Source organism: Pimephales promelas, chromosome 21, assembly GCF_988280905.1.
Source record: "Pimephales promelas chromosome 21, fPimPro1.hap1.1, whole genome shotgun sequence".
Classification (NCBI taxonomy): domain Eukaryota; kingdom Metazoa; phylum Chordata; class Actinopteri; order Cypriniformes; family Leuciscidae; genus Pimephales; species Pimephales promelas.
In genome coordinates, this window is record NC_142789.1 from 9,374,137 (window position 1) to 9,386,615 (window position 12,479).

General features: G+C 35.8%; 1 protein-coding gene across 3 annotated transcripts in view; it reads right to left on the reverse strand.

The window, feature by feature from the left end:
* Positions 1-3,800: 3,800 nt before the first annotated feature.
* pank4 (pantothenate kinase 4 (inactive)) overlaps positions 3,801-12,479 on the reverse strand; it is a 64,813-nt gene continuing 56,134 nt past the window's right edge. For 2 of the 3 annotated variants that reach the window (XM_039655445.2, XM_039655446.2), the window contains exons 15-19: positions 11,179-11,228; positions 8,447-8,551; positions 8,244-8,344; positions 4,256-4,324; positions 3,801-4,158 (exon numbers count right to left, since the gene is read on the reverse strand). In XM_039655445.2, the coding sequence (XP_039511379.1) occupies positions 3,942-4,158; positions 4,256-4,324; positions 8,244-8,344; positions 8,447-8,551; positions 11,179-11,228 (542 nt within the window). In that variant the 3' untranslated portion in view covers positions 3,801-3,941. The remainder of the gene's footprint in view (positions 4,159-4,255; positions 4,325-8,243; positions 8,345-8,446; positions 8,552-11,178; positions 11,229-12,479) is intronic. The other variant, XM_039655449.2, reaches the window with a different exon arrangement.

A 12,479-nucleotide genomic window follows, 5' to 3' on the forward strand; every position in this document is an offset into this window, starting at 1 on the left:
TTGCTCGTCAGTATATTTGGAAGTACACTTTTACCATATTTCAAAAATCACTCTTAATATCAACTAATAGCATTTAATTTGAGCTTAATCTGGGATACATTTGAAATCAGTTACATATAATATGCATTAAGTTTGTCGAAAACATTACACTTAATTCACACTTAAGTGTATTGTTGACTGACATTAAAGTATATTTTAGTTCACATTAATTGCGTCATTATATTGTGTAGTGCACTTTAACTGTATTTTAAATACACTGGAAGCAATTGTGAGAGTGTATGTAAAGTTGTATTAAAGTACCAATTAAGTTGTTCCAAAAAATCACTCTTAATGGCAACTTATTACACTTTATTTCAACTTAATATGTGATATATTTGAAATAAATTACACTTAATGTGCATTCAGTGCCCCGAAAAAATTGTATTTAATTTACACTTAAGTGTATTGTTGACTGACTTCAAAGTATATTTTTAATCACATTAATTGTGTGTCATCATATTGTTTAGTGCACTTTAACTATAATTTAAATACACTAGAAGCAATTATGAAAGTATATATAAAGTTGTATTAAAGTACCAATTAAGTTGTTCCAAAAAATCACACTTGATTGCAACTTATTACACTTTATTTCAACTTAATATGTGATATATTTGAAATAAATTACACTTAATGTGCATTCAGTGCCCCGAAAAAATTGTTTTTAAATCGCACTTAAGTATATAAATTTAAAGTGTATTATTTTTGTAATAAGTGCACTTTTTTTCACAAGGGGATCGATGTGACAAAATGGAACACTCACTGAGGACGCCAAACAGGAAGCTTTTATGGACAGGCACACCTGTGCACCGGTGCACCCAATCCACCTGATTAACTCAGCTCCGCACCGCACCTGTAGGAGGAGCAAACACACCAAGACACGGCAAGACAAGATATACAGCCGTGACAGCCCCTCAGTATCTGTCTGCACTTTTAACTTTATACACACCCATGCGTCACTTACGCTGCTCACATGCTGGTTTATTGGCAGTAACACAGACTCGGTTGCGTACTGTAGGGAACAGGGCTTTCGTATCCTACGCTCATAGGCTTTGGAATGCACTCCCTCCAAATATCAGAGATGCACAGACTCAAGTTTTTTAAATCTCATTTAAAAATGCATTTTTTAGGTTAGCATTTACTTGACTGTTTTTTTTTTCTTTTTCTCTCTGTGTGTGTTATATTTTAACATGTTTGTTCTATTATGTAAAGCGCCTTGAGAAGATGCCTTAGAGGCACTATATAAAAATAAAGTTATTATTATTATAGTACATATAAATATACACACACAGTATAGAATCAGCATCACGAGAAAGAAAGCTTTTCATTGGTTCATTGTATATGTCCTTCCTTATCAGCCACGATTCAATTATTATTATTTTTTTTTTATGTTTCTGTATGATGGTTACCAAGCTAAAATAAAAAAAGGACCTTGGCTGGTCATGTAATTCATGAGGCAGTCCAGGGCTGTGTTTCCCAAAAGCATCATGAGCTAAGCTGATCATAAAGACCATGGGAAATGCAGCCCAGGTCAAGAGGTTTAGATTTTGACTGTTAGCTTGGTCCAGCAACCACCTAGTGGTAGATGTTGTACTTACACCATGGATACATAAACGCATTTTTTTTTTCTACTGGCAGCCATTCAATCATATTTGTGGCTTCCGATGAGACATTTCATTATTTGGATATTTCACCTGTGCTCTACCTTTGAAACAACTTCTTTTTAGTTCATGTCACCCATTTTCAACTATTCCTTCCAATCACCTCTCATTTAGATATCAATGGATATAATCCTGCCTTTTTTCTCAAAGTATATCAGTTTCATTTAGAAATACATCAAAATCTGTTGTGAACACTTTCGTGTTGATTGTAAAGATCTAATATACAAAACTGGTAATGTCTTTGGTGACAGGTCAATACTAAAGAGGGTAACATTTTATTTTTGCAAATACAAATACAGAGATTAAAGAGACCCAAACTGAGTGAAGACAGTGTAAAATATATTTGACATAGAATTACATGTGATTGTCAAGTGAGTATTAATTTTCTGAAATCTCGAGAATGCTTCAAGATAAAGGCAAATAAACAGTACATTTTAAGTACAAGTTTATGGTATATTTACACTTGATTTTACAGTATTTCACAAAATGTATGCATTACTAAAGGAAGTTAGCCTTTGGCCAGATGATAAACGAGGACTGTACAAACAGATTTAGTCTGAGAGAGATCCTTGTTTTCACAATGTCCATGATGAGCATATTTTGAAAGCTACCACCCGACTGATTGACTGAGTCTAGACCATCAGTACTAAACCTTTAGTCAGAACGATGGCGTAAATACTGTGCTTAAAATACATTATAGCTTGTCAATTTGTATGCAATTTATGACACATTTTCGTTTTTGGGGGCCACACACACACACACACACGTAAATAATGCAGTAACACATAAGATAAAATATACATTGAGAAAATTAACCAATTAATCAGAATGATAAAAAAGAAAAGAAAAAAAAAATCGCTGCGATTCTTACTCTGTGACATATCCCTGAAATATTGTGCTTTAACATTTAGTTCCCACAAACGAATGATTGTGGTATAGATTATCTTAAAATTGACTTTTTCTCTTTCACATACACACAAACTCGATCTGTCTCTCACCCATCCAGAAAGAGCTGTGATAGTGAGGCAATGCTGTGCTGTACAACCCTGAAATGGATTTTATATTACAAAGATTTCCACAGATGGTAGAAAGCGAGAGCTGCATCAAATATGAGAATAGTTGCAGTAAAATATAATGATGCAATATCTTAAGCAGGATCTGTTGTTCCATGTCATTTTCTCCTACGACTGATAAATTAAAGAAAAATAAAAAAAGAGAGGGAGAAATAATCTTGAAAGTCTACCACATTAGCATTTGCCTTAATCAAGAAAGCTATTTGTATAGGACTAAAAACTGACACCTAGTGTTAATGATACACAACTCAGAAAAGGTCTTTTGTCTATATCTAAGTTTGTTAAAATAGTTACACCATTTTATCTATCGAAATAAGACAATGGAAGAAAAAATCTGAATCCATAAAGTTACTCGGTTTTGCCAAAAACCAAGCATGCTTTTTTGTGCAGGAAGCTTTTGTTATTCACTTTAGTTGGGTCACCACTATTAATGTATTAAAATAACAGAAAATCATTGTCACTCCAAAATGTTGTCATGGGAACAGAAGAGCAAGTCATTAAAAGACAATGCCAGCTGGATGAGATATGATTCAGTAAGGCAACAACAAAAACAGTGAGTGAAATAATACAAACATAACAGTTACATTTGAAACCAGATTGCTTGTCAAAATAGGAAATACACAAAATACGTCATCTAAATAAGTCTGCAATGAAATTAAAAAGCCAATATTCTTTGTGATTTTTATCGATGTTACAAAAGAAAGACCCATTTTTAATTACCAGGCTTATACATTTAAATACATTGTTAAAGCCAGCAGGATTAGGGCTAATTCACAACTTGAAATGTTACATTTGTCACTTGTAATTCAAAACTTAAAATGATATATTTGTCATTGCAATCCATCCTGAATCCAATGGAGAATCATTCAGCAACACAAATCTGGTCTGAGAACAATAAAATTCAATCTCATCAAAAGAAAAAGCCCCTACAGCTGTCATCTAATTGTTACGAGGGAGGTTACAGCAGCCGTGCACATTCAATTTCAGAGCAGGCACATACGACCACCCCTTTATAATTGATTTTTTTTTTTTTTTTAATGAAGCAAAAGAAAACCCTGAAATACAATCATTACGTCAATATCAAGAAGAAGCAAAGAGGACCAAGTAGTGCTCTTTCTTTCTGGAGCTAGCCATTTCACCTCTAAAAAACTCCGTTTCTCTAATGTTGCTCTTAAGATTTTGGAGGGACCTCGTACTTGAAGACTACACTGAAGATCTTGCCTCCAAGACGCTCGGCCAGCCAGGAGTTCTTTATGACGGCTAGTTTAAGGCTCTCGCAGCTGAGCATGGCATAGTAGTTAGTGTGGATGGCCCGACCCATACCTTCAATGATCACCAGATCCGTGCCACGCTCCCTGACGACTGTGGCCAGGGCTTTGTCCAGGCGACTGAAGAATGGACAATAACGGGAAATTACATGGTTTTATGCAGAGGGAAGTCTTATACACTCCAAAAAATAGGTCTATGGGGGGAAACATACTATACCTCAGGTCTAAACAAGGAGAACTAGAACCATTCTGCACCAAAGCAAGTCTGTCCTCTTTGAGTGCAGCCCTGAAAAAGGAAAAATGGAAACATGGTCAATCTGCTGTTACCATGTTATAGCAGTATGGTGTAAAGAATAATGGTGTAACAGTTCACAATATTTACATAAAAAACTATCACAATATAATAACCTTCAACCTTTTAAAGCCTACTGTATTATATTTGATTCACAAAATTAAAAAAAGGCCTCTTATTTATCAACATGCATAAAATGTAAGTTTATTTGCTAAAAAAGTAGTACAATAGGTTTTACAGCAAAGTTTTGATCAAGTAGTCTGTTAAAACCGTTATAAACCTCAATCTCACCTCAAATCACCTCAATGATTTGTATGAGCTTCAAAGCCTTCAAAGCCCCTTAATCACACATTTTTATCTATTCTAAATGTCTCTTGATTTCTTTTTGTCCCATTATTTTTTTCTAATTTTAATGCTCTTATCAACATGGAAAAGTGGATCAGCTTGCTTTGTGCAAATGTTTTTATTGAAAACAACATTGGCATACTGTGTTCAAATTCACACTAGAATTCTCACTTGGAGCAAATAATCTCTCACACAATGTAACACTGTCCATCAATAAAAGGGTGAAAGAAATACTGACGAGGTCCTGATATTGATGAGGTGGCGGAGAATTCGCATCAGCTATGTGTGTGTGTGCATGGCCATCATCAAGCGGTATTTCAGACTGGACGTGCTGCAATGATGATAGCTCAGTTCACAACGACAAAACACACAGATTACTTGGTCTTGTCAATGGAAACATTTGTCAACGTTTTAAAAGTAAACTTTCCATTCAGAATCTTATTGGCATCCATTTTGGCGTCTCGCGCTCGTCATCCACTCAAAACGTAACGTTAACCAACTATTTGGCTGGCTCGCAAGCCCAAACAAGTGTGTGCGCCGTGCCTGTTGTTTTGTTTCCGGTCTAGCTAGATCCGCTTGCGCTTTGGTTAACGAAGCAACAAAACGTCCTTGCACGGCGCAAGCCATTGAAATGAATAGGTTTCATAGCGTAGCGCGCGCATGCCGTGTCCTGTTGCAAAAGCATGTGAAAGAAAACTACAAAGTTTGCTAGGCCAAAAAGAAAAAATTAACGCCGTTAAAATGGGTTTGCGTTAACGCTGTTAATAACACGTTTAACTGACAGCCCAAATATATATAAATAATCAGAAAGATTAATAGATTTTTTTCTAAAGCTTAAAGGGGTAGTTCAGCCAAAAATGAAAATTATGTCATTAATGACCCTCACCCAAGCCCGTAAGACCTCTGTTCATCTTCGGAACACAGTTTAAGATATTTTAGATTAAGTCTGAGAGCTTTCTGTCCCTCCTGTGGAAATGTATGTACGGTATACTGTCCCATCAAAGTAGTCCATGTAACATCAGTGGGTTAGTTAGAATGTTTTGAAGAATCGAAAATACATTTTGGTCCAAAAATAACAAAAACTACGACTTTATTCAGCATTGTATTCTCTTCCGGTTCTGTTGTCGAGCCACATTCAGTGACGCTGATGACGCAAGACGCTGCTGACGTGTAATCTGGTGCGCCCAAGCTTCGTTTACAGTCTGAGGGAGGTGCACACTGTAAACAATACAAGAGAAAGACTTGCATTTTTTTCCCTAGCCATATTTATTTGAACCTGAATACACGGACACACTAGAACACATCAGCAGCGTCATTATGTCATCAGCGTCACTGAACGCGGATTGACAACAGAACCGGAAGACAATACAATGCTGAATAAAGTCGTAGTTTGTTATTTTTGTACCAAAATGTATTTTTGATGCTATAACACATTCTAACTACTTTGATGATGCATCTATTTCCTTTCTGGACAAGGACAGTATACAGTGTATACATTCTCAATGGAGGGACAGAAAACTCTCGAACTAAATCTAAAATATCTTAAAGGGGACATATCATGCAAAATCCACTTTTTTAGCTCTTAAATGCATTTTGTTGTATATTTGGAGTGTTTGTAAGTACAGAAAAGATGAAATTATTCTCTTAAGGTGCTTCGTTTATATCTTTATATTCTGTTTTGGTCATATTTTTCAACCTGTTCAGATTTTTCTGTTTTCTATGACGTTTTTTGAACTATCACGTCACTGTATTTGCAGCGGAACTGCCAAATAAGGACATTGACTACCGGTCCAACACTTCGAGCAATCCGCCATTATTATTTCTCGCTCCGATTTTGTAGTCCGAGCTCAATGATGCAGAAGTTACGAGAGGGCAAGTTAAAATGTTCGGTTTTTGGATGTAGCGACTTGAAGCACTTCAAGGATTCCCACTTCAACAACCTCCGCCAAGTATAAAGAAGGGTTTGCCGATTGACTTCGTCTGAATGAGAGGTAAATTCCTTCTATCTTTGGAGACGACAAACAGAGCATTTCGATAAGCTGTAAATATCGTTAATAAAAATAAAGTACTTTACTTTCTTAAAACACATGGTGGTCATGGTTTAGCAGTACCTTTGTCTTTCTTTGTTTTTGTTTTGAAGTAACGTTACACGTCTGCAGTATTATTGTTCTTGAGTTTTATCAATGGTCAATTAGCTGCTGTGTTTTCTGATGCTTTTCTAAACGCATCATATTATCAATACAGATTTTTTGTGGTAAGATTAGACGGTAGTCATTTATCTTGTCCGTGTGCTTGTTTTAACAAGAGAAATAGTCGACTTTCACTAATAACACAAAACAGTTAACTCACATACCAATACATCCATATGAAGATGTTGTTCTGCAGGTTCGTCGTCGTCTTTATCAACTCGCTCGCTCTGGCTCGAATATGTAAGGCTTGATTGACAAGTCTTCTGTTGTTGCCATTTTATTAACGTGTGAATAAAAATGTTCTTTGAAGGTATCGTATATAATCGTATATCTCTAATCAAACTACAATAATGGCCGAACGGGGGAGTTGAACCGACCGTGAACTCATTGACCTGGAGAGCGTACGGGGTATGACGCATCTCCTTTTTATTTAAAGGGGCCGCTTTGAAAAGGGTCGCTCAAAGGTCGCATCAGAAAAGGGGTAGAAAAGGGGCTTGTGGAGCTATAATAATGAGGAATATAGACCCAAGCATTGCAGTTATGTTTTATATAGACCACAACAGTATGATTTATATGTAAAAATGAATGATTTAAAAGCATGATATGTACCCTTTAAACTGTGTTCCGAAGATAAACGGAGGTCTTACGGGCTTGGGGTTACATGAGGGTGTCATTAATGACATAATTTTCATTTTTTGCGTGAACTAACCATTTAAACTGTTCCATTTAAATAAATTAGATTTTCTGACAATAATATGTTTAGATTACAGGGTTAAACCATATACAGGAGCAAAAGGCACCACACCACACTGTAAAATTAATGATACAACTGTACATTTATATTATTTTTTTTTTCTGTTCAAAACTAATCATTTAACATTTGATAGAAAACATCTTTGTTAGTATATTTTTATATTATTATTATATTATTATAGGCTATTTTCTTCTATGGTATTGCAGCAAACATACATTTTTGGAGATTGAAAAAACAAATGAGGTATGCTTAGAAGTTCTGTAAAATGTGTTTGAATGTGCTATTTGGTAGAGAAAAAATGTATCCAAAAAATATAATCCTTTACAAAGGATTATATTTTTTTTACAAAGCCTTTTTACAAAGCCTATTAAACTAGCTATTTCATAGTAAAAAAAAAAATCAAATAAATTATATTAATATATTTATAATTCTAAACTGGTTTGTCATAAATTAGCTCTATGACGGGTGACTTGAGACAGAGTGCACAAACATATACACAAACACGTTCTATTGATGTGCACAAAGACTGACTGCCATTCTCATGTTACATTATCTTCAATCAAATGATTAAAACAATTTTTGTAAACTTTTTCCATCGCTGGTAATAAGGGTGATAATAACTCACTGAATGACCGGGTCCATGGCGGCTATTCTTTCAGTCAGGATCTGCAGCTCACTGTTAGTGACATCATTTAGGGCAGGGCTTGAGTTACTGGCAAGCACAACCTAAAAGCCAACATACTCGGATATGTAACTAAAACTCAAAGAGCACATTAAGAAGATCCAAAAATTACAATTTTCTTCTGAGACATATTGTTGTTAACTTACCTCTGTGCCTCTGATGAGGAGTTCTCTAATGAAAGGGAAAACCCCAAGAATAATGTCTATTCCACTATTATCTACGAAAAACAATGCACATTTATGAGGAGGACCCTGTAAAAGAAAGGCAGCAGCCACAGTGTTCAATCAAGACTGGGAAGACTTCAAAGATTGTTTAAATATTACATTTTCAAATAACATTTAAAAAAGATTCTATTCCACTATTATGACATGATTTTCCACATGACATGATTTTATTTCTGTCTTCTCACTCTCCCTTGTACATCAACAATGAACAGGTTTGACAGGTCTGCGTAACAAAACTAACCACAATGGCCAATCAAAATTAGCCTAAAAGAAGACAAATTACCATATCTAAAATACATTTTTTAGTCAATGTTGTGCAAATTCTTTTGATTAAGATTAGTTTAAGGATTTTATATTGAAGTTTTCTGATTGTATTCTGTTTAATGTTTTTTATATTTTGTATGCTGCACGTTTTCTTTCAACTCAATGGCCAATCAGAGGTGTTTAAGTTAGCACTGAACAAAAAGCCTGGCATTGAGCAGTGAGTGTATTCTGAGTTCTGCATGCTTCCAAAATCTCTCATTATTACAAAGTGTAGAAAATATGTAAATAGGAAATCCATTGTGTGTAGTCAGCTTCATTTATTATAATAGAACTTTGTGAAATCGCAATGACCTAAGAAGAAGAGTGATAGCTTTTTAGTGAATATAAAGCGACTGCTCTTTTGCATGCATGCCAAAGCCCACATACAGTATGCCTGCTTTTCTGTTGAAACTAACAGTGGTTCGTGAATGTAGACGCTTAAATAACAAATCATTTATTGGGAGCATTTATACTGGGATGTATAGGTTGTGTGGTGACACGTAAATTACAAGGAAATGTATGTGTTTTTAAGGGGAAGCGCATCTTCAAGCCTTAAAGGGGTCATATAATGATACATGCACTTTTCCAAGTTGATTATACTGCAATTTGTGTTGGCAGTGCCTGTACACAACCATCATATAACGATAAAAATCCATCCAGTGGTTTTTTTTAATCTCCTCATATGTTTTCCCCTGTCTCAAATCAAGCCGTTCGGCCATGTGATGTCACATGGTCGGACGCCCCTCCCACGATTGTTGACTGACAGCAGCGTTTCAACACAGACCCGCTCGCTCGTTAGCTGTCAATCATAGTCTGCGCGGGCTGGCGCGGTCATTGTTGATATGCTGGAGCATTGTCTATGAGCAGAATGGTGTCTAAGCGATTGTGGTGTTCTGTTCTTGGGTGCAATAAGGAACACAGCAGTCATTTTGATGTTCCTAAATCCGAACCACTGAAGACACAGTGGCTGAGTTTTGTTTTCGAAGGGAGTATTCTCCACGGTCAACGTCAATGCTTTCATGTTTGCGCAATTCATTTCTCACCAGACTGCTTTATAGCTGGTCAGTATAAAGCTGGTTTCGCTAAGAAGTTGCACCTGAATAAAGGATTATTACCAACTAGGCCTATTCGTGTTCCTGCTGAACCTCCAGAAGATCTGAAATGAGTGTAATGTTTTATTAACCTTTAGATTAATATTTATATGAATCTTTGCAAATCGTTTGCACGCTTCACGATGAATGCGTCTAAGGTTTACACTCAGGGTACATTATGGCATGTTTTCTATGTACGACGTTCTCAAAACAATTCATAATCCCACGTTTATAATGAACAACACGTTATGGTTATTGTGTTACCAACAGTGTATGCACATAACAGAGAGGCGGGGTGAGCAGATCTCATTATCATTTAAAGGCAAATGCACTGAAACGGAGTGCTGAAAAAAGAGCTGGTTTTGACCAGGTAAAATAAGGGTTTTCTTAAAATACTAATGAGAAATTTTAATTAAAGTATATTACAAACTTTTAATTTAGAACCTAAAGAATCATATTCGCTTGTACAAAAATGGCATTATATGACCCCTTTAAACCTGGCATTAGTTCACCCTCCGCCTATGATTACTAACTACGTATAGTAAACTAAAATGCACATTCCCGGATGAATGGAGAATATCTCATGTTTTTCTGTGGGCCCATGGCCATTCCCGTGGGATCAGGCCTATGGTCAGTAGTGAAGCATAGTTATTTATTTATTTATTTTGTATTATAATTACAAAACATTTTCAAGGTGAAGTCATTGTTCATTTACTAATATCTTTTAGCATTTTCTGTGGAAAGTATTCATTAATATAAGTAATAATACAAAGTTTTTGACCTGTTATCTCACTTTAGCTGGTATCGACAAGATCCATTATAAGTCGACACCTAATACAGATTATTCTAAATGAGAGGTTGCGTGCCCGCAGTAAGTTATTTACATTTTTTTATTTATTTATTGTTAAAATAAAAATGTATTGTCTAAAAAGAAAACCTTTGTAGAACAAACTTAACATACTTTGATTTGTAATAATACATATCATAAATATGTCTTGCATTTAAATACATTTATTTATAATGCCCCAGGGAGCATGTGTAAATTTAGAATACATTTTAGCTTGATTTTAGATCAGATTTTACAGTACACACAACTAAATGTATAAATGAGACCCAATGCCCTGTTTTACGGTTAAGCGCTTATTAAAATAGAAGAGATATTACTATCATATCGCACCTTGCTTGAACGGTGTATGAGTGCAGCTAACTATAAAGTTTATAGTTCAATGACTTAAAGTCATTGTAGATTTAAGATCTGACCTTCATTCTCTCAATCCATTGATTGTACGCATCCACAAGCCATGGCCTCTCTGAAAATATAAAATGTTCAGTATATAAAAAACTTAAAGGTATCAAAATATATACATACTGAAAAGTGTTTTATTTTTATTTATTTGATCAAGAGCAGTAGAAACAGTAATATTTTGAAATATTATTACAATTTAAAAAAACCGTTTTCTACTTTAATATATGTTTTCAATTTTCTATTTAATATATTTTTATAAAATTATTCCGGTGATGGCAAAGATGACTTCATCAGTCATTACTCCAGTCTTCAGTGTCACATGATCCTTCAGAAATCATTCTTATATGCTGATTTAGAGCTCAATTGTTATCAATTATTATAGCTCAATTATTAAAGGTCCAATATGTAAGAATTTTGTAATAAAATATCCAAAAAATCACTTGCACAGTGTGATATATTTGCTGCAGGTGTGTACTTACAATATCCCAAAAGTTCTCCAAAGTTCTTTTATTTCAGAGAAATTCCAATTTTAAATAAGTGGCCGTCCCGGAAAAAAAATGTCGCCTGTCAATGACGCAATATCCGCGCTATCCTCGGCTATCCTCGTCCGCTCGTATTGCCATAGCCATGACGTAACCATGGCGACAGACGCGGACAACTGCGTAGTGAGTAACGTTTAAGCCAAGTTCACATTACAGGATTTTAAGCCCGATTTATGCCCGATTTGCAAATCGTTGAGCTCGCCGATAGGTCAGGGTGTTATCACGTGCAATTGGCTTTATGCCCAGCTGCACTACTTCCTGAACTTCAGCCAGCTCCTTGTTTCCTGTCTGCCATTATTGGCCAAATTGATTAATTCAGGTGTGTCTGATTATTGTTGCCATGACTACTGAGGTCAGGTACACCTGAATTAATCAATTTGGCCAAAAATGGCAGACAGGAAACAAGGAGCTGGCTGAAGTTCAGGAAGTAGTGCAGCTGGGCATAAAGCCCATTCGCGGGGGATTATCGGACGATGAACGCTTGCCAATCTGTTCGTATGAAAGAGCCAACAACGCAGCGAAAACGCTCGCAGACGCGTTGCCGAGCCCAGAAAAATATCTAGCCTGCTAGATATCCAGAGCCGTCGCGCAACTCAATCTCAGTGATGTCATGAGTACAGCCAATCATAGCAACGCATGGGTTGAGGACACCAGGTAAATCTTAGTTTTTATAATTTTTTTCTCAGAAGCAGATCGTTGCGCAGTGTGCAGCACTAGTTTCTGTCTGACGTCCATATTTACGTGTTGTGTTCTCTTCGCACGTGCGGTTTCGC